We start from the raw sequence: 27446 nt of genomic DNA, 5'->3' as shown, positions 1-27446 counted from the left end.
TAAGAAACATTTATAGATCAGAAAATAAACAGTTATTATTATTTTATTATTATTATTTGCATTTATATCCCACTCTTCCTCCAAGAAGCCCAGAGCAGCATACAACATACTTAGGTTTCTCATCACAACCACCCTGTGGGGTAGGTTAGGCTGAGAGAGACGTGACTGGCCCAGAGTCACCCAGCTAGTATCATGGCCGAACGGGGATTTGAACTTGGGTCTCCCTGGTCCTAGTCCAGCACTCTAACCGCTACACCACGCTGGCTCCAATCTGTCAGTTACATTGACAGAGGACATAATGCACATCTCTTTACATGGACACAGGTTTGCTAACACACAGTGGCTGCATTAACACATAACGCGGAACCACGGGTCCATTGCAGTGCCCCCTCCTGCTCTCCTGTCTAAAATTTGGACCTCATGGAGAGCACTCTCTCTGTAGTCAGCGAGACTGCAGAGAGGAGGGGGAACTGTCTGTGTGAGCTTCCTTCTTCAATGAATGACAGCCTGCACAGCCAATCACAGCTAGAGTTGAGGGAGGAGCTTCCTTCCTCTACTCCATTTGAAGGGGACGCAGCCTGCGGTTCTGAATTTGGATGCAATGCAGGCTGAGTCTAACCTCAGGTTGCAGCAATGAAACTCACTGCAGCCCAAGGGTTCCGACTGGAGTTTTGAAAAGAGAACCTCCGGTCAGTTGCTGTGCGGAACTGGAGTTGCATGCATTCACATGTAACAGTAGGACAAACTCTGGCACCTTCAACTCCATTTCCACACTACATGCAAATGCACCCATTCCTAAGTAAAACTTTCTTTTTAAAAAGGATGCTTCCTTAGTATCTTCTTTGATAAGCAAGATTTGTTGACTGGTTTACACTGAAATGTTTCTTTGTGAGTCATGGGCATCCAGAGGGGGCAAGAGAGGGCAGTTGCCCCAAATGGATTGTGCCGCATTGAATTCAATGGAGCATACTCCCAGAAAAGTGGGTATAGGATTGCAGGTTTTGCCCTAACTGCTTGTCTTATTTCCCTTTCTGCTCAGGACTCAGCTTCTTGACGTTCACTCCTGTCTCTATGGAGCAGCAACTTCTTGAAGCAGTGCAATGCTTTATAGGGGTCTCTTATAGTTTATAGTGGTCTATTAATTTAGACACAACACAAATCAACAGTCAGCACAAAATAGTTTGCAAGCCAGAGTTTCAGATCCTGGCTTGTTGTCCCCAAACAAATCACAGTTTGAGGGCAGGGCTGGATTCAGAGACAATGTCAAACGCTGGCCGCATTCGCATGTAACATGAAACTGCAGTTAAATGGGGCAGAGGTTTGAATTTGTGAACGTCTGAATGGGTGCAATCACACTTTTGTGGCAAAAGTGAGCTGCGGTTTGCCTTGCCAAACTCCAATTTGAACTTTTGGTTTGTAGTGAGTTTCACCACCATAACCTGAGGTTTTTCAGTGGCAGTGTTATGTCTGAACACAGAAGTTGCCATAACTGCAGTTTCTGGAACCGTAATAATAGAGAGGGTGGCCCAGACCTGCCCAGGATTGCACCCGTTCCATGCCTGCAGATACAGGATCTGAACACATACAGGATCAGAATACAGGCAGGCATCTGTACACGCAGGTATCACATGCACTGTAGGCTGTAACATACCTGCTGTGATGCTGGTGTATTTGCATTAATGATATTTGCTGAAAGCACAGGATCCTTCTGAGAGGCACTTATCATCATCATCATCAACTCATCCTTTGAATCTACAATCTGTATAAGATTTGGGAGGGGAGCATGGAGGTGAGAGAAAAGTCAGTGTTATTAATCTACTCCAGCAAATCTGCAGTTATTACAAAGATTTTCTGAGTTGAAAAGTGTGCTTCTAAGGACCAGGCTATTCACTGTGGAAGCCACGTGCAGACTACTAGAATCAGCTTCTGGCTAGCAACTCCTTGTCACCAAATATGAAAGGTTTCCACAGGATAGTGCTTATTTGCATGGTGAGTTGCTCCATGTAATTTAGTTTCTGCACAGAGAGGCACCACACAAAGGGTGCTTCCAGAAATCTCCATGTGATGTCTGCAACATATAGCTCCAGTTTTCACCAATATATACTCTAATGCTCACCAACATCATCACCATCTTACTCTATCTATCTATCTATCTATCTATCTATCTATCTATCTATCTATCTATCTAATTCCTATGCTGCCCTTCTCAAAAATGGCTCAGGGTGGTTTACGCAGAGAAATAACAAATAAATAAGATGATAAAATCATAATCAAATTATGATGATAAAATCATAATCAAAGCACCATCAGTGTGCAGAGCACTTTGCAGAGTAACAAGGAAAAACTCCCCCGGTGTTTAAGGTTGGGAGTTTACAACCTTGGAGGGGAAGCAATAGCAGAAGAAGTTAGCAAGGACAGCAAGATAAGAGTATGTGCTCAGTGTAGTTAAATATACTTAACACTTATTTTCAGTAGGGGATAAAGAGTAAGGGATGGTGGAAAAGGCTTGGAAAAGGTCAGTTTGAGGAAATATTTAAGAGAGAGAGGCAACATCACTTAAGTGCTCTAGGCAAAAGCAGCAGCAAGAAGAACAGACAGAGACATATAAGGGAACTGAAGCCTTCTGAGCTGAAAGCTCATGTGCAGATACTGAAATATGAGGCAGAGAGATAAGCAATGGCAAGCCCATGTGGGTGGGCTTGGAAAGTAAAGATAAGGAGTTTGTGCTGGATCCTGGAAGTTTTTCACACAGGGCTTTCAAAGCAATCTTATTCATTCATTCATTCATTCATTTGATTTATATACCGCCCCTTCCAAAAATGGCTCAGGGCGGTTAGCTTGGATGTCCTCCAGACTGGAGGGAGTGCATTCACATATAGGTCAGATTTACCCCAAAGTTCCTGCAAGTTATCAGGGAGCAGTTCACACACAGTTACGGTTTTACACTGCATGTTAGAGTGCAGCCCGATTTATATCCAGGGTAAAAAAAATCCACTTTTTTGCGTCTGATTTTTGGGATAACTTTGAGTTTGCAGTAAAGTCTCACAGAAAACTCATGGTAAAGCCTGCTGTGTGGAGAATTCTCTGGAGTGAACAGGAAGCTAGTGTCAGGATTTAAGGAGGGTGCCATGTGGTCTGAGTAATGAAATAAGTGACTTATTTTGGTGACAGTCTTCTGGATATAGGAGAGAAGGTTAAGGTGTGACAACAGAAGGCAAAAGAGGAGAAGGTTGCAGTAGTCAAGTGGGACATGAGTAAAACAGCATTTTTGATGAGGAGGAAGTGAAGAAGGCAGTGAAGATGTTTTCACAGTGTTACAAAGGGAGACTTACAGTCCTAATACAGGAGCAAAGAAAATGGAAAAATCAAAAGTAAAGCCAAGGCTTCATACTTAATCAACAAGGTAGAAGGTTGTTATTAATTGGATACAGAGAGTACACAAGGAGATGAAGACTTGGTGGAAAAGAGAAGCAGCTGGCCTTGGAACATATGGCAGTTGAGAAGGTGATGAAACATCTAAGGGCAGATAGGCACTTGGAGATCTAGGGTTGGAGGGAGAGAGAGGGGAAATATTCTGTGGTAAAGAGGTAGAACTGAGCATATAGATGGTACTGACAGCCATGGGATTTGCTGAACTCACCCAGGAACAATTTGCAGAAATAATAGTGGAGGAGTAGAAGGCTGAGAACATATCCCTGAAGGATCACAATGGAGAGGGGTGGAAAATGGGGAAAGAGCTTCTCCCTATGGAAAAGGTGAATAAATGATAAAGGTAGCAGAGAATGAGCTAGATGGCAGAGTCACTGATAACTAGGGCATGAAGGAAATCAAGCAACAGTGAGTAATAAGCAGTATCAAAAGGTAGCAGAGGGATCAAAGAAACTGAAGAGAGAGTACAGACCTTTGGATTTGGCAGTGAGATCATTAGTGATTTTGGTGAGGGCGAGGAGATGCAAAAGAGGGAGAGGAGATGCAAAAGAAAAGGTAGAGACAGCAGGAGGAAAGGGGAAATGGATGGTATTTAAGATAAAGTCAACGTTAGATTTTTTTAAGAATAGGGAAAAGGTCATCTTTTTGAATGCAGTAGTGAAGGAACCAGATAAGAGATGCCGTGGAGAGGAGTAGATCGTATTTTTACCTTGCTTATGTCAGACTCTGATTTGCTTGAACACATACTCTGAAGCTCCTGCACAAGATCTATTTCATCATCAGAACCAAGGGATAGCCTCTGTTCCAGGTTTAACACGCTTAGGGGGTCATCTTCTAAAGATCTTGGAAAACAGAACAAAACAAAAGTCCACTTTCATTTGCCCTAGAAGTACATTATTTAAATGTACCAGCCTAAAAGAATGAAGAGGATATAAGCTTTTTCAAGGTGTCCCAGCCAAAGCTATTTACAACAGACAAACTTCTCATTTTAGTCTTCACTTAAGACATTTTGAAATTCCCTTGCTACGCTGATCAAGAGCCATTCACATTAAAGAATGAAGGGGCCTTGTCCCAGAGCTTTATAATTAGAAATATTGGGAACCATCCAGAATAGTTAGCTAAAATCAGTGTGACATGTCAGTCATGACTAACATAAGAACCTTTAATTTCAATGGGATTTTGTCAACTTTTCATTTTATTTAAAATATTTATATCCTGCCTTTCCAGTGAAACATGGAGGCTCACAAAGAAAATAATAATATAGTCTGCAGTATCTGAGATTTCCAAGTGGTTTCCTATCCAGGTACTGGATACTCTTAGCTCCCAAGATCAGACAGGATAGCTCAGGCCAGTGCAGCAGCAGTTTGGGCTTACTCTGGATCCTGTCCATGTTCATAAATCTTACAGCTGCTGTGCACATTATTTGTTTCTTTGTTTGTTTGGTTGGTTGGTTGATTTATATACCGCCTGACTCCAGAGGCTCCAGGCGGTTCACAGAAACAAAGACAAACAAGATCAGCTATTAAAATAAGAATTAAAAAAAAATCTGACACATTCAGAAATTACAGCAATTAAAAAATCTAAACAGCTATTAAAATGTTAAAATATTCAGAAATTACAGCAATTAAAAAAGCTAAACAGCAATTAAAAATTTAAAACTCAGAACTTACTAAAAGCCTGGCATTAAAAAAAAAAGTGTCAAGGGCTCTTTTGAAGGCTGGTAAAGATGTTAAACCACAAATGTCTATAGGGAGCACATTCCACAGCCTAGGAGCAACTGCAGAGAAGGCCTGCTCCTGAGTCACTGCCAGATGAGCTGGTGGTAACGGAGACAGATCTCTCTCGATGATCTTAATGTGCAGTGGATATCATGCAGAAGGAGGCGCTCTTCTAGGTAACCCGATCCTAAACCGTTTAGGGCTTTAAAGGTAATTACCAGCACTTTGTATTTTGCCAGGAAACCTATTGGCAACCAATGCAATTGCTTTAAAACAGGCGTAATATGGTCTCTCTGAGCCACTGCATTTTGAACCAACTGAAGTTTCCGAACCATATACAAAGGCTGCCCCACATAGAGTTCACTGCAGTAGTCAAGCCTAGAGGTTGATCATTATCCTCAAGGAATAGACATCAGACACAGCTGTCATATCAACCAAAGTTGATAGAAAGCGCTCCTGGCCATAGCTTCAGCCTGAGAGACCAGAGTGAGGCCTGGGTCCAAAAACACTCCCAAGCTCCGTACCTGTTCCTCCGGGAGGAGTGCAACCCCATCCAGAACAGGAAGATCTATCACGTCCCTTGAAGTACGACCGCTCACCATGATTACCTCTTTCTTGCTTGGATTCAGCTTCAATTTATTATCCCTCATCCAGTCCATTACTGCCTGTAGGCAGGCATTTAGGGGGGCTATGCCATTTCCTGATGATGATGTCATGGAGAAATAGATTTGGGTGTCATCAGCATACTGATAACACCCTGCTCCAAATCTCCTGATGATCTGAAACCACCCAGCGGTTTCATGTAGATGTTAAAAAGCACCGGAGACAGGATGGAGCCCTGAGAGACACCATACAATAACTCTTGTTTCAGAGTGCAACTATCTTCAAGCGACACTATCTGGAATTTATCAGAGAGATAGGAATGGAACCACTGCAAAGCAGTGCCACCTATTCGCAAATCCCCCAAGCGATTCAGAAGGATACCATAGTCAACTGTATCAAAAGCTGCAGAATGTCCAAAAGAACCCACAGAGTCACACTCCCTCTGTCCATTCCTTCGTAGAGATCATCCATCAGGTCTACCAAGGCTGTCTCCCATAGCCTGCTCTAAAACCAGTTTGAAATGGATCTAGATAATCAGTATCAGAGTTGATCAGCCACAATCCTCTTAATTACCTTGCCCATCCAAGAGGGGTTGGACAGTGGCCTATAATTATCCATCACTGAGCGGGTCCCTAGGACAGGCTTCTTAAGCAAAGGTCTCATCATTGCCACTTTAAAACATGGAGGCATCTTGCCCTTCCTCAGTGAGGCATTTATGATGTCAGCTAGGCCATCTCTGCTAGATGTTATAAGGCACATTGGGCATGGATCCAAAGGACAAGTGATAGGCCAAACAATTGTCTCACAGGGATCCTGGTAATGGAGATGTTATTCTGATGGATCACAGCTACTCCACACACACCCCTTCCCATTCCCTAGCCTAACCTGTTCTACTACTGAGTACCCAGTAGGGAGGAGCTGAGACCATACTGGGCCACTAGCCTCCCCTAATCAGGTCAGTTATACAAGCCAAGTTGGCACCCTCATCCATGACCCAATCATGGATGATTTCAGGCTTAAAACTGACCTGGCACTGCAAAGGAGCAAGGTCAGGTTCTGAGGGTGGATGGAACTGCTCACCGAAGCCTGAGAGCCAAAGGACAACTGGAAGGGGAAACAGCTATTAAATCCCGAGTCTCCCTTCCCTTGTACATGCTTTTTCTTTTCAAACACTATAAGGTTGTTCACATTAAGGAAGCGTACAAAATGGGTTTTGCGTTTTATTTTGAGTTCAGAATAAAACACAGGTGGCTGGAATGTTTTATTGAATAAGCAGTTGACCCGGATGTTTCGATGGAACAAATCTCAAAACATCTCAGTGGGGAAACTCAAAATACCCCATTGTCCCCCATAGGTAGCTCCTAGGGACATCAAAGTGGGTTAGGTAGTAGGGCATAATGCTACCTAGGAACATAGGAAGCTGCCATATACTGAGTCAGACCATTGGTCTATCTAGCTCAGTATTGTCTTCACAAACTGGCAGCTGCTTCTCCAAGGTTGCAGGGTGCTATCAACCACCAAACCGACAAAAGAAATGGGCAAGCAGGTCATTTTAAACACATTTTTAACCTTTCACCAAAACTCCCATGGGGGACCCAGCCAATGGGGGCACAGTTGCCCATGACAATACTTTATTTGTATGATAACAAGCCAATCAAGAATCAAGGAAATTGGAAGCCAGTTGGAAGCCAATGCCAGAAAGCCAATCAGCAAGGGAGAATCAGGTCTTCAAAATGGTGCTTGAAACGTCGAAACATTTTGAATTGAAATGGGGTTGTTGTGTTCCAAGCTCAAAACAGGCCCTTTATTTAAAGGTTCAACCTACCTTCCCCCCGCCCCCCGATGATCATTAATCTTCTGTGTGGCGCACAAGCAGTGCAGAGTCTGGAGGCCATGAAATGAAGCCTGGCCTCCAGATATCCTTAAATGCACTGCACAAGGAGCACAGTGCATTGAGGGATTTTCCCTCAAGCTGGGCGCTCTAGGGTTCCTGTACTCCTGCAACCCAAGCACACACAGGACCCCTAAGGGTGCACCTGTACCCTTTTAGCCAGGTAAAAGCCCAGGGAAATTCCCAGGCTACCCAGGGAGGCAGTGCTGGGATCGGCCTCAATCCCAGCACTTCACATGAGCAGCCCTACCCAGGCAGTGCTACTCAAGCCTGAGGAGGGCTCCTCATGTGGACAGCTTCTATGATTCACACCCCATTTTTGCTAGCATTCCTTGCTTTCCTGAGTGTTGTGTAGAAGAGGGAGTTATAAGGTAGGACTGGATACAACTCTGCTAAGGCCAAATGGTGCAGTTATTAAATTTAATATATTAAAAGAGGGACAAAAGGTAGAATGTATACACATAAGAGATAATACTTGTAAAATGCAGCCTAAAAGTCCATTTTTCCTTTGGTTTAATGAGGAAATGTCCTGGGTGGGAAGAAGTGAAAGTTAATACAGGTGGACCTTGTTAATCGCGATTCTGACATCTGCCATTCAGCATATCAGCGGTCAGGCAATTGACACTCGACCTCGGTATATGTGGGGGAAAGGGTTAAATTTCACATATCCACGGTTTCGGAGTGGCCAGATATTACCTCCGAGGTCATTTCTGGCCACCATTTTGATGAGAGGAGCCATTTTGTGGCTCATTTGTAAAAAATAGTGATTTTCTGTTTTAAAAAAAAGATTACTGGAACTGGGGCTTTTTGGAGGCATTGCTGGACACTTGAAGACCCGCCGAGCGCAGTACGACACATTGTTTCTGTTATTTATCACGTTTTTAGTCGTTTATAGCCTCCCCCTAACCCCCCCCCCAATTCCTATTGCCTCAATACCTCATTATCCGCAGTTCTGTTATCTGTGGCTGTAGCCGGGAACTGAACCCCCACAGATAATGAGGTTACCAATAATAATGATGATGATGATGTCAGTCCAGAATGTCTCTAAATTGACCCCAAAATCTCACTTTTTCAAAATAACAAGTTTCTATGATCAAATTTACACAAGCAATATCAAGCGATGGCAGCCATTAGAGATCAAACATAGCAAACAGAATTTTAATATCATCTGATAGCAGCCTTTTTCAACAGGGTAATTTACACATTTGACTGTGAGTCACCACCAAGTATCAAGGCACAAAGTGATGTGTGTGTGTAAAGTATCCTGCAAATCCTTTGGTGAATTAAAGCTCCTAAACTGAACAAATAATATGTACCTTTGACTATTTTCTCAACAGTACAGACCAAAGTGCATTCTTTGAGATTTCGATGCTGAGCGGTATATAAATTCAATCAATCAATCAATCAATCAATCAAATTCTAATTCAGTTTCAGGATCTCCATTCTGTAGGCCAAAACAGGCAGTGATTCCTTTCCATACAATATATAAGGTGGAAATGCTTTCTTGCCTTTATTTGTCAGAAAAAGAGTCTCATGTAATGATCCTGGAAATCTGGATTATTTCTAGCAGAAACCACATGAATGCTCATTGTGTCAACTTTTTCGACCACTTCCACATTTTTCCCAAATACTGTGCCAACTGGCAGCAAAAAGCCTATTTTTCTTCAGCTCTGGTTATGATTTCTGACCATGTGTGGTATTTTGGCAGTTTTTGTCTACAACACCATGGTGAGATATTTCAGCTATCACTGACATGAAGCTATCAGGATGAGGTGAACGTTGTGGTGCCCCCTGCTGTTCCACTTCCTGAGAGGAATTCACCACAGGATATAATAATGTTGAGACACGACTGTTATTTTTATTCTTGGCTACATTTCCAGTCCTCCCCAAATCAACTTACTTCTTTGTTAGGGAAGCCACTTTGTTGCCATTTTCCTGCAATATGTTCTTTGATTTTACATCTGCAGAAATGAAGGTTGGAAAGGGGAAAGAAGATTAACTCATTAAGCTCAGTAGAGAGTTCTAACTACTTCTTTATATTAAAAAGACCACATTTATAAACAGGGTTATCATACCTTTGGCACCCCAGACCCATCTTAAAAAATGAAACAGAAGTCCTCATATTTCGTAACAGGACAGGGCAACCTAAAGGTGCGTTTCTTTCTCAGGGCCTGAGAGTCATTCAAGCCTATCATTCTACTCATCTTGAGTGATACTGCAGGTACAGGACTATCAGGTCGATGACATTTGTCACCAATAAAAGAAACTGGCCATAGCTTCAGTGAGCCCAAGTTTAAACAAACTAATGCAATAACTAGGAAGAGGAATAAAGCAAGGCTTCAATTCAGACCAGCTGTGCAAAATCTTACTTCCTTCTACTGAAGCATAGTAGAACACAGTTGCGTGAAGCCAACAAGATGTGGAGCATGAGCAGTAAGAGATGCAGACTGGATCTTCCCTTGCTTGTGCAAATATCAGTAGCACACCAAATGATGCATTAACCACATTTACAAAATTTTAAGAAGCTACATGAGAGACAAGGAAGTATTCTTTAGTATCACTTGTCAAAGTGGCACTAGACAGCTAAAATACAGAGCTTGATTAAACTAAATGTATTCTCAGAGCTGACTGTTAATGTCACTTTTGAAGGACATGGAAACATTTCTGTGTCTTGAGCGGGGGAAATGTCGGATCATAACTATTTTAGAAAGAAGATACAGGAGAGCCTTGTTAATTGCAGACTCACTATCCGTGGTTTTGTGTATCAGTGGCAAAAAAGGGAGAAAAGTCATGATTATTGGCCACTTTTTTTATTCTTGGGGGGCATTGCTGGACTGCTGGGGACCCACAGATTATGGTAGGCCATTCCCACCCTCCATTTCTTGGGCCTTTTACCCTGTTTTTCCGACATTTTTCCTAGGGATGTGTGAATCAATTCGGGTACAAATCGATTTGTACACAAATCTAGCTGATTTGCTGATTTGTGATCTGGAGACAGAACAAATCTCCCCTGTGGTCCATTGGCAAGAGTCAGGTCCAAATCGAATCTGGCCATTTTAAAAAAGCATTTGAAAACCCACCTGTTCATCCAAGCTTTTTTGGCTTTTTAAATTTTTAGGTTCTACAGGTAACCTGTTTTGACTTTTTAAATTGTTTAAATTGTTTTTAAGTTTAATGTATGTTTTAACTTGTTTTAAACTTAAATTGTTTTTAAGTTTAATGTATGTTTTAACTTGTTGTATGTTATTGTTAACCGCCCAGAGACTAAAGTTTGGGGCAGTGCACAAATCTGATAGATAGATAGATAGATAGATAGATAGATAGATAGATAGATAGATAGATAGATATAAAATAAAATAAAACAAAACAAAACAAAACAAAACAAAACAAAATAAAATAAAATAAAATAAATTTCAGTTAAAAGCCTAAGAAAACAGGTCTATCTTGAGGGTCTTCATAAAAGCAAACAGATAAGAACATGCTCTTATTTCACAAGGAAGAATATACGAAAGCCCCGGGGCAGCCACAGAGAAGGCCCAGTCCCAAGTCGCCACCAAATGAGTGGCAACAGTAAAAAGACCGCCACAGAAGATCTTAATAGGTGACAGGGTTCATGACAAAGAAGGTGCTCTCTTAAATACCCTGGACCTAAGCCATTTAGGGATTTATAGGTAATAACCAGCCCTTTGTATTTTGCTCAGAAAAATATCAGCAGCCAATGCAGTCCTTCTAAAATCAGTTTTATATGGTCCCATCCCAGAGACCAAACTGGCTGCCACATTCTGTACCAATTGTAGTTTTCGGACTACGTACAAAGGCAGCCCCATGTAGAGAGCATTTCAGTAGTCAAGCCTGGAGGTTACCAGCATATGCACCACTGTTTTAAGGTCATTTGCTTCCAGAAATGGACGTAGCTGACATATCAGCTGAAACTGTTAAAAAGCGTTCATAGCCTTGGTCTCAACCTAAGAAACCAGGGAGAGTTTTGGATCTAGGAGCACTCTCAAGCTAAGGGGATTGTAACCCCATCCAGAATAGGCAGAGCTAAACAATCTGTGTCGGGGGTGGGATCCTGACCCCGCCCCAGTCATTAGCTCCATCTTATTTGGATTCAATTTCAGTTTGTTATCCCTCATCCAGCCCACTACCACCTCCAGGTAGGCATTTAGAGAAGTTAATACTTCTATTCTGCTCTTCTTTCAAGAAGCCAGGGCAGTATGCAAGCAAGAGTGCACCTACAGTAGGTAATTTGGGTGCCTGGACCACTCAGCCACGAGCCTCACCATGCGAGGATCCCCGAAACCTCCTTTGGGGGGCCCACCCTGCCAAACCTCTGCTATTTAAAAAAAAATTCTTACCACAGCCAAGGGATGGCTACAGAGTGGGGGGAGTGGAGCACCCCCCTCTCCCTCCTCCCCCCGTCGGCGGCGAGGACCAGAATGACGCTGGGCCGGTCCATTTGGGCCAGCATCTTTTACCAACTGCGATAAACGTCTGCACAGTTTAGAGATCATCGTGGTTTAGAGATGACCATGATGTCATGGGCTTGCAACTATCTCAACTGCGCAGGTGCCCCTCACAGTTAGTAAAAGACACTGGCCCGAATGGATGGTCTGAGCATCACTCCAGTTCTCACCGCTGCCGGGGGAAGGCAGAGAGGGGAGAAGGACTGATCCACTCCCCCCCTCGCAGCCATGGTAAGAATTAAGAAAAAACAGTGGAGGTTTGGTGGGGCGTAGGGTGGCTACAGGAGCCCCCCCCGACCCCAGCCATTTGGAGGACCGGACCGAGTCCCCAAGTTCCAGGGGTTAGGGTGCCTCTGTATGCAAGGTTACCCCCTTCATTTTATCCTCAGAACAACCCTATGAGGTAGGTTAGGCTGACTGGCCTAAAGACTAACTATATGGGATAGGTTAGTTTCACTGGCCTAAAGGTTTGCTCCATGAGCTTCAGGGCTGAATAGGGATCTATCCCTACTCCTGGTCTGATTCTCTAACCATTGCATCACATTGGCTAAATAGGCTTCCTGGCCTTCCCATAAGGCCCACAATTCCCATTGCCCTTCAGTTCCATCAGTTGTTACCTTCCGCATTTTCCTCTTTTTTATTCCAGGACTGGGCTGATGAGTGGCCTGACTTCTTACGTGGGCTTGTGCTCACTTTTCTCCAAGCGATGCTTTCTCCCCTTTTCTTGGGGCAATTCTTGTAGTTTGATACCATGGACAGGGGGAAATTCCCCCCTTTAAAATCAGCAATGTACCGATCCAGCTCTGAAACATTGAAAACCAAATACACTGTGATGATCAGCCAACTCCACATCACACCTGAGGCACTTGGACACAAGACCAAAATAGCTACCATTGCCCAGAGCAGTGTTACCTAACCCTTTTTGTCCATGCAGTTTCATTTGGAGGTGCGAACATCACCCTTCCTGAGAGCAACAAAAAGGTTGGACAAAGAAATCTGAGAGGACTTTGAAGATTGATTTGTGTGGGGCTAGGTACTAAAACACTAGATTAGCCATAGCAGCGACCTGACCAATTGCCTCTATTAATTGGTGAGAGCTTTCAATATGTACCAGGGCTGCTGGATTGTAGCCAACAGCGTGGAAAAGAAGCATAGCTCAGTGGAAGAGCAGCTGCTATGCATGCAGAAGGCCCCAGGTTCAATCCCTAGCATCTCCAGGTAGGGATTGGAAATAGGAACCTGAAAGCATAGAGAGCTGCTGGTAGACAATTCCGAGCTAGATGGACTAATGATCTGACTTGGTATAAGCCAGCTTCCTCTGTAACCAACGTAAGCTTCCTTCTAGGCTTTCAACTATAGGATTAGTTCATATATTGTGTCTCACCTGCTCTGGGAAGAGGACAGCCATGCAGAACAGCTTTATTTAACAGGATACTGAGAGCAGCTTTCACCACAGCCTGCTGCCCTTGACTTGGACTTTTCTTGACTTCTGTCTGTCCCAATGTAAATGGTCTTTTCAGGGAAGCTCTGGAAAGAATTGCTTCTTGAACTCGGGGAGCAATGACAGCATTCCATAATTTGGACATCCACCTAGAAATACACAATGAAAAAAAAAGGCACAAAATCAGGCTTACAATGCACCTGACACATCAGACGAGAATTCTAAATTGTTTGGAGAACCTATTTGTGTGACCCTTATGAGGAGAAAGGTCTCTCTTCTGACTAATTGGAAAGAGTGAAGTGGTTTCATGCAAATATTCCAAATGTCTTCACAATTGCTCCTTTAACTAAGAGTTCTTCCAGATGTCACTCCCAGCAGCAGTTGTGCCAAAACAGGAAGTGCAACAGGAAGTCCCTCAAAGAAGAAGTACTTCTTATTCCAGGACTTTAGAGCTACTGTCGCTGCTTTGGGACAAGACAGTCTGTGCTATTGGCACAGGGACAGGCACCTGAATGTGGCTGAAAAGAACTCTGACTCAAAGCAGCAATACTTCCCAAAACACTGCATCTGGAATTTCCCTAAGTTGTTGGAAGAAGTGCTATTAATTTCCGATAGCATTTTAGGGAATCAGCCCAAGAAATGTAAAGCAGAGTGTCTTTCAATTAGCCATATTCCTACAGATATGTAGCTGGCGTAACTGGGAGGGGTATTTATTGAGAAGTTTTGGCTACCACACAAGCTTAAACTGCAGCATGTTTGTTTATATAATCAATCATAGTTTTTAATTAAAAGAGTAACAAAGCTCCCAATTCACATGGGATTTTTTTTTTACCAGTTTCCCAACAACTCTAGAGAACTTTTCCTTTGATCTGCTAAGTATTTCTGAAGAAAAAGGTGGATGGGTGGGTCGCTAACAAAAACTCTTTGAACCAGCTTTCTATATTATGATAAAGCAATATATATTTATCCTCATACAGAAGGTGAACTTCAGTTGTCTAAATCAAGAAGGGAAAGACCCCAAAAATATCTTTCTGAACCACAAAAGTAGGTTAGGTAAGATATCTTGCTGAGTTCTCTGAATAACAGCACCAGGGGAAGCTTTACAAAACCATAGTAACAATTTCATTCCCCATCTGCTTGTCTACTTTAGCTGAAAGGAAGGAACTGCTTTCTTCTTAGTAGGGCTCCTGTACCTTCAATATCTGCAGTCAATCAGAAATTCAACAGGGAAAGCTTTTTTCCAGGCAAGATGGGGAATGCTTTGTGCTTAATTATGATAGAAGCCCCTCAAGAAGAAAAAAAAGGGTGTTAACCTTATAGCTGAAAGCAAAGGATACATCCCTACAGGAACTTTCTGTATTGCTGGTTCATTACTTTGGTGCTAAGCCATAAATGCAAACCATGGAATATCAAATAGAAAGCAATTTTAATTCCTTAGTCCTATAACGTCACAGTCACGCTGGCCTGTGGTGCAATTCTCAAAGTGCATAATGAGAACCTGGATCTTCATCTCAGTTGGAGTGGGGCTTGCTGGGCTTGGGTGCACCGAATCATTGCATCTGAACTCCTACAGAAACCCTGTGCAGACAAGGTGACCAGATGCAAAGGGGAACCAGAGAATCCATGCCTTTAAGCAGTATGAAGATGAAATTTCAGCAGGTGCAACTTCTCAACAAAGAAGGAAAAAGTCATTTTCTGAAGTTCCCTCTTCTACACAACTCTTACAGATACAAGAGCCCCAGGCTCCTTTGTCATGCTATGTGTCAATGTAGGAAGAAGATAGCGTGCGTGCACGCGCACACACACACACAGAGGAGGGTCTCACAATCACAGAGACCAGCGTCCATAGGGTCTGCGGGGAGAGCGGGCTAAGCAGACGAGCAGGGCGGGAGCCCTGGGCGGCCGGATCAGCCACCCACAGGACTAGCGGCTCCGTGACGGAGCCAGTGGGGGCTGGGAGGATCGGGGGCCGCGCGGATTGGGAAGCAAGTGCGCAGGGCATACTGGAGAGACCCCCGAGCCAGGAGGCTGCTTTTAAGCCTCCCGGCTGGGGGTCTACTCACAAGTAGCCATGGCTACTCAAGAGTTTGAAAACTGGGTTTGCGGAGCACTCGCTCTGCAAACCCGGTTTAAGGGGCGGGCTACAGAAGTGGGTGACCTGCTTGTAAGCCACCGGGCTCGCCGAATAGCAAAAAGGCGAGCCTAGCCCGATTTTTGCTGCTCGTGGGAACAGCCCCACAAAATTGCATTTAAAATCAAACAGCCCATGAGCTTCAAACACTTTAACTCTTTCCCCCATTATGTATAGGTACATGACTTACCAAGAGGCAAAAACATCTTTATTTATTCATCATATTTCTATACCACCTGATATGTATATCTCTAGGCAGTGTTTGAGAAATGAAGCATGTCCGTTTCATATATCAACATAGCTGCCATTTGCAAGACAGAAGCCTGCTTTGCCATTCTGCTGCTTGTTTATTTTTAGCCTACTTGTTTTTGTTTTATTTATCAAGCAAATCAATATTTAAACATGACTACTCATGCCTTGCAGTGATCTCAGACCACATTGATATTTTTGTGTATTTAAATTAGTATTTTTGTAGCACCTTGAGGATGAATTGCAGCACAATTTCTCATCTGCACAACTGCTGCCAAGGAAAACCATCATCGTTCTCATTTTAGAGATTGAAAACGGGGGTTGAGGGACAAGGATCTGCCAAGAGTCACCCAATGAGTCCATGGATCAAACTGTATGTTATGTTAAGCAGCTTTTTAGCTACTTTGCTCAGCACTGCTTTGCTAAATAGGAGTCACAGAGGGGCTCAATCCAAATTGGTACCATAGTGTGGAGTAAGAGAGGATTCAACCCTTCATCCCACCAGTTTTGATCCAGATTGCGGTGCCCATGGCTATTTCCCCCAGAAAGACAGTTCACAATGGTGCCAAAGGCAACTTCATTCCCAAGGGCAAATAGCAACCATGGGTGACCTAATTCAGATCAGGACCGTGGCAGGAGCTAAGGGATAAAGCCCCCTTCACTGGGCCAGTCTATGGTCTCAAATTCAGCCCACTGCAGTTCAAGTTAGAAGAGAAAAGTAAAGCAAACTAGGATCTCAGCATCATGCTGACCACAGGGGTGTGCTAAAAACCAGAGGAAGTCAACCAGGTAGTGGCAAGCAGCTACACAGGGCATGAAAGACCTGCTCCTGATCACACAAATCTGGTTCAGCATACTTCTGATAATTTTTACTTGTTGAAGAATGAAATATTGGGGGAAAGATATGACAAGATAAAATGGGTTAAAATGGATTGCTGCTGGGGGCTGGAGATGAAGGTGCTTCAAAAATGCCAATACACGGTAACATTAACCAAGAAGAAATGTAAGTCATACTTCACTGTGGTGTGGCTGTGACCAGGCACCACTGGACAAGAAAGGAAATGCTTTGGCCCGACAAGTGCTTCAGGTGCCCCGAGTCGTGATAAACACGAGTTCAGCTGGTGCCAGACAGCGAGAATCCACTCTACCATCATGCACACTGGGCTGCACGGAGGAGGCATTTTACCTCTGAACTGTGGAGAATAGAACAGATGATTGGTTAGACTCTGTTCTGTACCTCTTTGAAGAAGGCAAACCATTTCACAATTTGACAGATTTATTTATGTAAGAGGCAGTTTTCATTTTTAGGAAGTGTTAGGAAGTCAGTTTTCGGGATCAGTGGACACATAGGTGCTTACTTGATGAGTGGTGAGTTGCACGTGTGAATGATCCACCACAGATCAAATACCACAAACAGAATGTTCATCTCGACTTCTCGACATCACAAATGCAAAGCTTTTCAGTTAACACACAGTTAGCTGCCAATCATAGTGCTGAATCATCAAGTGATGAGAAATTAAATGAGACACATGCATGTGTGAACTGGTGCAATGTCACAAAGGAAGAGCTTATTTGAGTGCTCCTTAAACAACACAGGCAGCAGCCCAAGACCAATAGAATGGCAATTCTAATCATACCCAAAAACAATAAGATGGCACAAAATCAATCAATGTGCACTGAAGATGTGACTGGTGCTAATGTGGAACTAATCTAAAATGATGGGAGATCTTATTCTGACCTGCTGGCAGTGGTACTGGACACACATTATCTATGTATTTATCAAATTTGTAGATTGCCCCAAACTTATGTCTCTGGGTGGTCAACATAAAACAAAGATAAAAATGAAAACCTTAAAACAATTTAAAACCACAGTCAAGTTAAAAAGCTTGGGTGAAAAAATAAGTCTTCAAGGCCTTTTAAAACATTTTTAAAAGGCTTTTTAAAAGGTGAAGCTCTTATTGCAGCAGGAAGCATATTCCAGAATCTTGGGGCAGCACAAAGAAGGCCCATCCCTGGGTAGCCACCAGACGATCTGGTGGCAGGTGGCAACTGCAGAACCTCTCCAGATGATCTCAATGGATGAAGGGGCTCATGGCAAAGAAGACGGTCTCTTAAATACCCTGGGCCTAAGCTGTTTAGGACCTTATAGGTTATAACCAGCAAATAATTTCTCATGCAAACTCTATAATAATGGACAAAGTTTGTGCAAGAGCTGTACTCTTATTCATTTCAATGTGGCTTATTCAGGAGACATTCCCAATGGGCTATACCCATAACAGGTTCAACCTAATAAGCATGCAAACCCGATTTTATACAAAGCTTTTGTGCTCAGTCAGTTCCCAAAAGAATGATTACAGCAATGTCAGCTACACAGTCTGCCTGCAACTGAAATTACTCATAAAGCACTATCACCTCAAGAGAAAACAAGGCATAACTTCACACACAGCGAGAAGGAACTGTATTTATACAAAGGATAACCTGCAGAATGTGGACGCTATTGTTTAAACCATTCTGCCAAGACAAGCTTGGGGAATATGACTGCTGCACATTCAGCTTCACACAAGAACAAGTGATGCATTTGGGACTGTGATATTTTTCTCAATTAACACTGCATGCTATCTGGGCAGATAATCACATTGCTGGTATAAATGCACTATCTGTGGAGGTGCAAACACACCCGGTACTCACATGCTAAGCTGTAAAGTGATTTGCTCTCATACAACGAGCTCAGATCAGTGCAAGTAAAACAATGTAAATATAAGAATATAAATATAAGAATCTGAGCAGGAGAAAGGGAGATCAGCTTTAAAATCTAAAATGTCTCAAAGTAGGAGGGTTGGCCTTCCTGGGCATAATGGAAGAGTGTAACAGCCTATATGGCCAAATCAGAACTGTACTAGATGTGCAGTGTGGAACGTACTACATTGCCTTGAAATCTGAAAAATCTCAATTTAAAGAAAGGGGACCATTTCTAGCCCTTCTCATCAGATTGAAATCTTAAACTTGGAAGCAACATTAGCTAAGGACTCCAGGACCAAAAGTTAGGCTGGATCTATAAATGCAACAGAATGAGGTGAGAATTAAGTGGTAAAATGTTGAGGTGGCAAAATGAATGATACCACTTCAAGCGATAGGCAGCCGTGCTGCTTTTGGCGCGGCCTAACTGGTCCTTTTAACTTCAATGGGAGCACTTTGAATAATTTCCCTCATTGTGTCAGCCAATCAACTTAATGGGAGATTCTAGCACATGATTCAATTAGCTTGCACCAGTAATTAATTTAATTTTCAGTGTAAATAATACATCTCTGACAAAAGAAAGCCGGGGGGGGGGGTCTGTTGTTTTGTAACAATAGCACTGAGGAAGTGTCAAGCACTAACATTCCCACATAGAAATGGCCAGCTCCTATTAATGATTTCAAATCAGCCATTCAATTTTTATTGGGCTGTTTTGCTAATTTGCTGCAGTTATTTCTGTGCATTTATACTCTTGTCCCATTTTGTTCAGTTTTAGTAAAAACACTTGTAGAAAATGGAGAGCACTTCAGGCTTTTAACAAAGGCAAAAACAAAGCTTGGAAAATGACTGAAGAACCAAACACAATGCTTCAGTCAAGGCATAATGCTGTGCTTTGAGGCAAGAGCTAGAAAGGAAATCCTTTCATAAGAAAGAACTCGTGTTCTTCCTAATCTCATTATAAGCCATGCTTTGTGGCATGCAGTCAGACTTAGGAGACCAAATGCATAAAGATTTCTTATTTCTCAGCACTGTTTTCATGGCCTTGTTGTGGACATTTCTTTTTAAAAAAGAATGCCACAACGAAGGCCATGTGTATCTGTATTTAAAATACACATACATTCTGCATCAAGATAAGCTGAATTCTGCAACTTGCATGCATTGTGCAAATTAAGTAGATCTACAGATGTTTTAGCCACCTAATGATGCAGCAGGGAAATGACTTGACTAACAAGCCAGAAGTTGCTGGTTCGAATCCCCACTGAAACACCTATATTGGGCATCATTGATATAGGAAGATGCTGAAAGGCATCATCTCATACTGTACGGGAGATGGCAATGCTAAACCCATCCTGTATTCTACCAAAGACAACCATAGGGCTCTGTGGTCGCCAAGAGTCGACATAGACTCAATGGCACACATTACCCTTACTTTACAGATGTTTTGCTTATTTTGCATAATGTTTCCACAAGTCGCAAGAAGGTAAGAAGCTATCAAAGACAATGTGGCTCAATTTTCAAGGTACAGAGCACCCTACCTGTGGAGATCTCACCATATATTGCCCAGGTACTTTCAAGACTATCTTGAACACCACAGTATCCAATCCAGTGCTTTTTCTGTGGAACCAGAACTGCTACTAATGATGGGTGAACTCCTTTCAGTTCACCTTGGAAATCATTAGTTTGGGTGAGTTCCCCTCAGCTGGCCTTCAGAAACATTAGTCTTCCAACATTATGGGTATAACAGCAGCTACCTGCAGGACTGCTGTTAAGGATTATAGTGATGATGTATTCAGAGTCCTTGAATACTCTGAAGTGCAAGGTACATATGGGGGACTCATCATAACCTGCTCAGCTTGTCTAAATACCAAAACAAGAATGTACAACTAGTAAACTAGAGAGCTAGTACAGAAACTGAGCTATGAATCAAAACCTCATCAGTTCAAATCTCACCTCTGCCATCAACTCACTAGGTAGCCTTAGGCAAGCCACTCCGCAAGCCTCAACTTTTCAGCCCCAATATGGGAAATAATAATATTTGCTTCAGAGACCTTTTGTAACATGTGAAGCACTTTGAACACCTGAACTATACAAATGCTAAATATTATTATAACTAGTTTCCATTTCCAGTGGTCACATGCTCAGGCCGTAACCTCTTAAGCGATGTGGGATTCTGCACTGCTTAATAGCTGTGCAGCAAGAAATCGTCTCTCAGGTACAGTTTGTGCTGCTGTGCTGCATGATGGATGAAGTCTCATCTGCTAAATTTCTCCCAGCCATGCATCTAGAGAGCTTCTCCCTGTCACTGCAGGCTCAAGAGCATCCTTCAAGGCTAGGGGCTGGCAACCACACTGGTTTCAGCCATGATTTATGTTTCTTCTTCTAAGAGAAAAGGATGATGAATCCTTTCCCAATAACTATGCACTGGGGTCTGGAGCTCTCTGTACTTCTGAGATACCTAAAGTCAGCAAAAACAAAACAAAACAAAAACCCACCCCTACTGCAGTGCAGCAGGTTTTTGAATTACTGTCCGGAGTTTGGAGGCAGATTCATCTTGCAGTTTTGCCATCTCCACAAACAAGAAATGGAAGCCAAGATGGACTTGTTTACACCTTTGTTGGGATCTTTAATGTAATGGAAACCAAGTATAGCAAAAAAAGAATGCTTCCTTAACACTGCCAGGTGACATATTTGACAACCCAGAATTTCAAACCACTCAAAAGCTCACTTGTAGCTTTCAATTTAGGTCAGAAGGGCATGGTGCGTGAAAAGCTACTGCCCTACTGCTAGTTGCTAGAAGGGTTTAAATGTTATTTTCATTATTAGGCTACACTTATTATGAAATCTTTCTGAAATCTTACCATTCATCTCTTTTGTCTTTCAGAATGGAATAGTTACCATTCTCTGCTACTTTTAGAGCTGTCCCCTGAGTAATGTTGAACATTTTTGGTGTTCACCTTTGTGATGACCTCAAACTCCTACCTTACATAAAACCTTCCTTCGTAAGAACCTTTGTAGGAGGCCATGGATTGGCTCTCCATCCCATCTTAGCTGAACCCAGAGGAAATGTTGTTGAACCATCAGGTCAGAGCCTTGAAGCCGGGATTTCGCAATGGTCCCCATAAGAAAGCAGTTCTCCTGGAAGCAATAAGCGTCAGATATCCCATTGGCTTAAAAAAAAGAAAGGAAAAACTCTGAAATAATCAAGAGATCCATCACTTGCTTATTGTTCAAATACAATGAAACACAATCACACTGAAAATAAAATAAAGTATTTTTAAGTGGAATATACGTCAGTAATGTCATGACTTTACACTGAGCAGAAAGAGGGGGAAATCACAATTTTACTCCTTTAAGTGAATTTTCTACACAGCTATCTATTACAGTCAATCCAAGTGGAACGAAACCTAATTTGTACCTTTTCTAAAAGTGTAGGGGTTATCAGAGCCACGATTTTCCAGAGGTTGCAGAAACTCTCCCAGCAATTCTGATAATGCAGCTTTTTCCAGATTCTCTAAAATTACAATGATTCTCTGGCTTACAGAAGGTTGTTTCACTGGGATCAGGCAAGCTGTAAATACAAAGAACTCATTGTGGCTGGCAGAAGAAAATCTTTCTCTGTTTACAAAGAGTGCATTTTACATAAGCATATATCTAGAGAATGTAGGAGCTTTCATGTTGCTTTGTTTTTTACATTAGGGGGAGAAAATGTTTGAATTACAAAACAGTGAGGGTGAGTGCAGAGTGAATGTTGGGCAACATTTTAAACATGGTTAAAAAGGAACAGAGAGGGCTTCCATGGCAGTTTGCCAGCTGAATGAAATATCAATTACTGCAATTTTGAATTAAAAGGAAGGCCAATAAAGAACCAACAATTTCAAGTCCATAATGTTTTTATAAAACTCCCAATAACTCTTTGAAATACTATGAGGACCTCCTCAGTTTGGTTTGGTCCAGGGGGATTCACAAACAATTCAAAAACTTCTTTAAAATTTCTTTTTTGTACTTACGCCCTTTGGGGAGGCTTCTCCAAGGCCGTGGGGGGTGGTCCTCTGGAGGTTCCTCCTCCCTCCACTGTCCTCCATTATGTGTGAAATCACCCTGTTCAGGCGGTCTTCAGCCCATTCTGGGCCTCACCCCCATCGCAATAGCCATTTTAGAGACCACTGTGCATGCCAAATGGGCCTCTGCATGCCCTGGGTCAGGACCTGGGACACAGAGGCTCATTGTGCCACTGCGATGGGGGTGAGGCCCAGAACAGGCTGAAGACTGCCTGAACAGGGCAATTTCAAACATAATGGTGAATTATTTCATCATTTGGCAATTTCAAACATAATGGTGGGTGGCAGGGGGAGGGGTACCTCTTGAGACCTCCCCCCCCCCGGCCTCGGAGAAGCTCCCCGGAGGGGGTAAGTACAAATAAATAATAATAATAAAAACATTTTTTTAAAAAGATTGTGAACACCACCACCCCAACAGGCGGGGATGAGGGGTTCATTCCGGTGCCAAACCAGGGGTGGTCGTGTTTCGGTTCGACACCAGTTTGACACTTGACCATCAAACTAAACAGCTTCAATGTCGAACCTGTTCTAGATAATCAGTATCATCCAAAACTGCCTGATCAGCCATCACCCTCTCAATTATCTTGCCCACCCAAGGGAGCTTGGAGACTGTCCTATAATTATCCATAATTGAGAGCTCTAGGGAAGGTTTATTATGCAAAGGTCTCACAATTGCCTCCTTCAAACATGGAGGCATCCTGCCCTCCCTCAGCGAGTCATTTATGATGCCAACTAGGCCATCTCTAACAACCTCCCTGCTAGATGTTATAAGTCATATATGATACTTCTGACAATATGCAGTAATACAAATATCCAATATGAAGTCCACTGAAGTACAGAGGGTGATAATTTTTATTTCTAGTGCTGGAACAGGCTAAACATCTTTATGATGTATTCAATGAAACTGATTTCCACATTGAACAGCTTTGCTTATCAATACATTTAACTTTTAAAATGGAAATAACTAATATATAACCTTGATGACAATGATGAAAGGTTTCACTGTTTGTTGACAACAAGCCAAGTGAAAGGAGAGTCTAAACAAATGAGTTAGGGAGAGGCATGGTGAGAACCACTAATGCCTTGGCCATGTCATCATCATGTATTATTTATTCCATGTCTATCATTACATTAGGCACCAGAATAGAATGTTTGCAAATCTCCAGGCAGAGATACAGTGATCGGTGTAGCATGATTCAAACCTTTTATGCAAGTGTCTTGCTTGAAACAGACAAGGGCAAAGTGAGAAGTCAAAGGGGTCTTTTGGACTCTGCGTCAAGAACACAAGCTTCAGGTTGGAAATTAAAACTTCAGGGAAATCCAAGCATCTCTGCTAATAATGCTAAGAATGTTATCCCACTAGAGAACCTGAATTTTGTCTTATTTTATGTTATTGAGACATTTTTTGTAATATTGTTGCATTTCCATTAAGGCACAATTTTTATTCCAGACTTATCCCTACTCTGTCAGGAGAGATATAAAAGGAGCATTCAGAAACCTTGTTACTAAGCATCATCTTTCTTTTAAACTGTCTCACAACATCCATCTTTGTCTCTGGAGTTTCTGAAAAGTTCGATTAAAAAAATGCCCCAGGCTACAGAAATTGCTTTGGTGTGTTTCCTTTGTAAGCACCATTAAAAGTGGGCCTTCTAGTTACTAAGTCCCTCTCCCCTGATTTATTGAAATAATCTCACCATTATTGATGAATAATTCTGCAAGTTGCTCCTTGGAGAAATCAGCATCTATCTTCACTCTGACTATTTCACAGCTGAATCCCATAGCTAGTTGCTTGTGCTGTGTTAAAAATTCATAAATTTAGGAAAGATACATAACATGTTTTTTTCACCCAAATGTTTTATGGTATTATCTTCCTACCTTCATGCAGAGGGCTATCTGATATGCCACATAATCTTGTAAACTTCCTTCTGGACCATGGAAGATAACATTACGATACTGTTCCACCTACAGATTAATACAATAATATTTTAGATGCATTTTCTACAACCTTATTTTAAAATTAATGAAAGCACATATTTATTGCTCTGGTAAAGTTTGGTAAAATTGTTTTAAGTCATCATTTGGAACCATATTTGTAACATGGGTAGTCACCATCAAACCAGCAGCCACTTTAATGTCAATAAATAAGCATAATTTCTTAGCTGAATCTGGTAGAGCCCCCCTTTAGCTACTGGCTTACATTCTGCACAGCATTAGTAGGGCTGAAGAGCAGCATGTCTGCTTTATCAGAGGAGCTCAGCCATCACACTGCTGAGGAACCAAATGCATGCAGAAGGGAGTGATTTTCCCTATCTGTCCTCCCTCCAAAAGGACTTTTTGGCTTCAGAAATACATTTTGGCTTCAGCTGCTTTAGATACAGCCAAGGGCTTCGACATTTACAATACAATTTTTTTAACTCTTCTTTAACTGACAGATCCCTGTGTTATTTCACAATGTTCTCAGTTTCAAAAGCAGGTTGCCGAACCATGAAAACCTGCTGTTTGGGAAACACATCCAGAGCACCCTAGGCTGTGCACAAGTTGTGCAATCTTTTGAATCCCAGTCATAATATGAATTTCAAAAAAAACCCAGAGTCTGTATATAATAACCACAGAGAAACAGATTATTCCATCATTTCCACGTTGCTGTTACCCAATGAAATCAGATGCTCATGTCTCCTAGCAACATAACTAGAAGTAGTGGCTTCTGAAGATAACTTTACAAATTGAATTCCAAGACGACTGAATTAGCTTTACCGCTGTAACAGTCATGCCTTCTGAGAGTTACCTTGCTGCTTCTGAGAATTTAATTTTTTAAAGACAGCTTCCAAGTGAAAACTCACAGTAAGGTGAATTTTATAGTACATGAACTCTCTACAGTGCTTTACAGTCATGTGAAAAGTCATTGGATGGCTCTATCAGGAGTGGTTATCCATTGTGGCTAAAATAGAATCTCCTTGTTCCGGGTCTGGGTGCCAAAGAAGCTATTCACACGATTGCTCAAAACTGGGCTGTGGGAGCTCAGCCCGGTTTTGAGCAATCATGAGAGCCACTGGGCTCACAGGAGGCTAGCCCACCTAAAAACCCCTACCTCTAAATGAGGTTAACGGAGTGAGCACTCCGTTAACCTCATTCTTTTGATCGTGTGTCAGCCATGGCTGCCTCAGGGTGGGGGGGAGAGGGGACCTCCTGGGATTTGGGGGGTGCTGGGGTGCTGCACAGCAGCGCTCCTCTTCCCCCGGAGCTCCAAACGGAGCTGCAGCCAGGCACAAGAGCACTCAACTGGAGCAGGTGGTTGTCTGGGTGGCCGATGTGGCCTAGCAAGGAGCGACTGCTCATGTGTGGGGAGAGCGGGCTAAGCCCCGCTCTCCCTGCAAAAACCCCATCTGGCACTTCACACTCATTGTGTGAAGCACCTCAAAGAGCAGCAGGCACTGCAGAAAAACAGTGAAGGGGGGCCATTGTTTGCATTCTCGGCTTGTAGACTTCCTGAAGGCATCCGATTAGCCACTTTGAGAAGCGGGATGCTGGACCAGGTGGACCCTTGGGTTGGATCCAGCAGGACTCTCCTTAGTAAAATGATTTATTTATTTATCTTATTTTTACATTTATATCCCGCTCTTTCTCCAAGGAGCCCAGAGCAGTGTACATGGTTACCTTTATCCTCATAGCAACCCTGTGAGGTAGTTAGGCAGAGAGTTAAGTGACTGGCCCAGAGTCACCCAGTAGGTTCAATGGCTGAATGGGGATTTGAACTCAGGTCTCCCCGGTCCTAGTCCAGCATTCTAACCACTACACCACACTGGCTTAAAATGATAACATTTTAGCACACACAGGGAAGGACAGCAGTCTATTAAGAATCAAGAGCTACATTCATCAAATCAAAGGACCAGGAAAAAATGTTCTGACTATGGAGTTGCTGACACTGCTTATGCTTTTTCTTGGGTGGCTGCTTTTCTCATCCATTCTTCCAAACAGAATAATGGAACTGAGAGGGATGCTAGGGCTGCAAACCGATGTAATGGAAACTAAGCCATTGGTACTTCAGTTCCAGTTGTTCAAAATAGCCATGTCAGTTAAAAGCCTCAAGACTGAAGGTGGAATTTTCTTCCACTTCACTGTGAGTCTTGCTTTCCTCCTATGGTAAGATCTGTGAGGAACCTGGCTATCTGTAACAGTCCATTATGCATTTGGCTCTTGGCCCAGAACACAAAAGAGAAAAAACCAGTTGTTGTAGTGGCTAGAGCACTGAATCCTTTTTCATTTATACTAGGGCAGTCTGCCCAGGATCAGAGCTCAGTTGATTATGTGTCAAACTGTTAGAACACCCAGGAGGCTTATATATGGCTTGAGAATATTTACAGAAATAGTAAAAAGAGATGGACACAGTTAAGCAAGAACTAAGCTGGTACTCACCAGCCTAAGGTAATTCTGCAGTGTCTGTAGATGGATCATAGATGCATAAGCCACACTGTGAAGACAGCCTTCTTGAGGACCTGTAAGAAAAAAGGATATACATCAGCACATAAAACTTTGTGGGAGCTGAGAGGCACACTCAGCAATTTCCCCATTTTCCTCTATGAGTTGGGGTGTACTCCACGATCACATAGTCAGGTCACTCCATGACCTGAGCCATTTTTGGAAGGGCAGTATAGAAATCAAACAGATAGACAGATAGATAGATAGACCGATAGATAGACAGATAGATAAAATAGTCCTCACAAGAC

At 42.6% G+C, this 27446-nt stretch overlaps 1 protein-coding gene across 2 annotated transcripts in view; it reads right to left on the bottom strand.

Annotated features, from left to right (window-relative positions):
* The window catches only part of CTTNBP2 (cortactin binding protein 2), a 140873-nt gene that overhangs the window by 8967 nt on the left and 104460 nt on the right, over positions 1-27446 (bottom strand). The window contains exons 12-22 of one of the 2 annotated variants that reach the window (XM_053253762.1): positions 27136-27215; positions 24598-24684; positions 24417-24516; positions 22080-22232; positions 21644-21831; positions 16943-17121; positions 13492-13697; positions 12725-12910; positions 9542-9602; positions 4139-4271; positions 1652-1759 (exon numbers count right to left, since the gene is read on the bottom strand). In XM_053253762.1, coding sequence (XP_053109737.1) covers positions 1652-1759; positions 4139-4271; positions 9542-9602; positions 12725-12910; positions 13492-13697; positions 16943-17121; positions 21644-21831; positions 22080-22232; positions 24417-24516; positions 24598-24684; positions 27136-27215 — 1481 coding nt within the window. The remainder of the gene's footprint in view (positions 1-1651; positions 1760-4138; positions 4272-9541; positions 9603-12724; positions 12911-13491; positions 13698-16942; positions 17122-21643; positions 21832-22079; positions 22233-24416; positions 24517-24597; positions 24685-27135; positions 27216-27446) is intronic. The other variant, XR_008308141.1, reaches the window with a different exon arrangement.

The sequence above is a fragment of the Hemicordylus capensis genome, chromosome 5, assembly GCF_027244095.1.
Source record: "Hemicordylus capensis ecotype Gifberg chromosome 5, rHemCap1.1.pri, whole genome shotgun sequence".
NCBI classification, from domain to species: domain Eukaryota; kingdom Metazoa; phylum Chordata; class Lepidosauria; order Squamata; family Cordylidae; genus Hemicordylus; species Hemicordylus capensis.
The sequence above is the reverse complement of the archived record's forward strand: the minus strand, read 5'-3'. Positions and strand labels throughout refer to the sequence as shown.